This window comes from Sphaeroforma arctica (assembly GCF_001186125.1).
Source record: "Sphaeroforma arctica JP610 unplaced genomic scaffold supercont1.4439, whole genome shotgun sequence".
NCBI classification, from domain to species: Eukaryota; class Ichthyosporea; order Ichthyophonida; genus Sphaeroforma; species Sphaeroforma arctica.
In genome coordinates, this window is record NW_014036119.1 from 1 (window position 1) to 2,484 (window position 2,484).

At 31.9% G+C, this 2,484-nt stretch overlaps 1 protein-coding gene across 1 annotated transcript; it reads right to left on the minus strand.

Moving 5' to 3' along the window:
- Positions 1 to 248: 248 nt before the first annotated feature.
- Positions 249 to 712, minus strand: SARC_14308 (hypothetical protein; the record flags this gene model as incomplete). Its single annotated transcript, XM_014291561.1, has 2 exons — positions 249 to 426; positions 705 to 712. Coding segments are annotated over 2 exons (186 nt in total), but the record flags the coding sequence as incomplete, so codon positions are not given.
- Between the last annotated feature and the right edge of the window lie 1,772 nt (positions 713 to 2,484).

A 2,484-nucleotide genomic window follows, 5' to 3' on the forward strand; every position in this document is an offset into this window, starting at 1 on the left:
AGTGTGGTGAATGTATATATATATATATATATATATATATATATATGCTTGTGCGTGCGTGTGTACGTGTGTGTGTGCGTATATGTGAGTGTTTGCGTTATTGCACTCATTTTAAAAAAGTTCGAAATCAAGAGTTTTAGAAGGGAAAGTTCAATACACACACTATTCAAATTTTGCACTTGTACGAGATGTTAGTACGCATACTATTCATGAAGTACAGTTTCACCTATTCGAACCTGATTCAGCAACCAGCTCCATTTATATTTATTACTGGAACAGATTCGTTGCGTACCTTCACTATCCTCTATCGAACCTATTTTTTGGTCCCAGGAACTATGTCTTAAAATTGTTGCTAACGCTCGCTGCTCATCAGACAACAAACACAACTCGTAGTAGCCACAGCCAGTTTTGATCGCGTCTCTGATCCTGCAATGACATAGAGACAGTGACAGTCAAGTTAGAACATATAGTGATACAGTGAAGTAACAAAGGAAAAGAATAGAAACAACAGTTGTATAGGGTCAGAAACGCGTCAGAACTTCTTAGAGATAAACAGGTCATAAACACGGATTCGTCGTAGACAAATACCGCTCCGGTTTAGTTGTGATATCCTCATTCGCGTACAGTAGTAAACACAACATTCCACAGCCAAAGCGCACACACGTGAAGTAAAGGTACGATAAAAGTGGACGAGTCAGACTTACCCTCCCATTGCTTGTGTGTTCTGCAAGGTTAACGCGAATTTTAGTATTATACCTCAGCAAGCACGAAGTGAGGGCGCAAGAGAAAACTATAAAAGCTCATAAATACAGCCCACATGTGACCCAAATTCTACCCATTGGACATGCAAATAGGCCCCCTTATAGGCCCAACGATTTATCGAATACTGACCCCAAATTTCAAATTTGAAAATATTTTTTTTAAATGAAAAGAGTTTCCTAATGAATATCGGAAAAAAAGGCGGGAAGTAAATAGGGTTTGAAAACCTTTAACCTGGCCCTATTTTGTAGAGATTTTTGAACCGGATTTTCTATTTGTCAAATTTTAGTATTTATTTCGCCGCCGGTAAAATATATTGTTGTCTGTTGACTCAAGTATGATATAACAAGTACTGCTTGCGATGCTTGCAGTGCATACGATGCGCTGTATGTATTAGTGTTTATCCATGCAAATCTGGGTGTAGCCTATATCGCTAGCAACCTCTCCACTGCTAACATGAATTGATGTGTATTTGATTATTTTGTAGAACGAGCATGAGGCTGCCATGTTGACACAAACAGACACAAACAAAATGTTGACACAAACAGACACAAACAAAATGTTGACACAAACAGACACAAACAAAAGAAGTTAGCATCAACGAGATAGCACCTGAGTTGCTGACTATGGGTCCTGCTCATGTGCTCATAACCATGGGTGGTGAGGGTCAGATATATGCTCGAAGTAATGCGGAGTATGTGAACAATATTAGAGTGGACTGGCCGGTTCCGGTAAAATTTTATACGCATGCATAGCGAAACACAGTATATTTCTTGCAGCCATGTAAAGACACCCGTTGTAAGTGTGCAAACTAGGGGATAATATTTTCGTGAGCGTTCCCTGACAACCCATACTGTATAGCAAAATTTTATTTCGCCGTCTGCTTCTTGTTATACTGATTTATGTCTATGTATTCGTATCACCATCACTTATATATATATATATGTATGTATGTATATATACAAATATATATATATATATATATCCATATATATATATATATATATATATATATATATATATAGTATATNTATATATATTATATAAAATATATATATATATATATATATATATATATATGTATGTGTGTGTGTGTGTATATATGTGTTTGAAAATATATATATGTACATGTATTTTATTATGGTGCATATCTAATTATATATATAGATATGTATATATGTATACTTGTATATATATATAGAAATTTATATATATATGTGTGTGTGTGTGTGTATGCATATGAATATATTTATATGTACATGTATTTTATTATGGTGCATATCTAATTATATATATAGATAAGTATATATGTATACATGTATATATATATATTTATAGATATATATATATATATGTGTGTGTGTGTGTGTGTGTGTAAGTATACACACATACATATATATATATATATATACTTTATATACTTTATTATCTCAGATATATATAAATATATATATACTGGCATATATTTATATATGTATATATATATATATATTTATATGTATGTATGTATATGTATATATATATGAATTTACGGTTTTAGGGTTTTTAACCCCCCTAAAAATCCTAAACCCTAAAACATATCTATATTTATATCTATATATATATATATTTATATATGTTACATATTTAGATAGATATATATATATGTGTGTGTGTGTTACATATATATATATATATTTATATATGTTACATATTTAGATAGATATATATGTGTGTGTGTGTGTG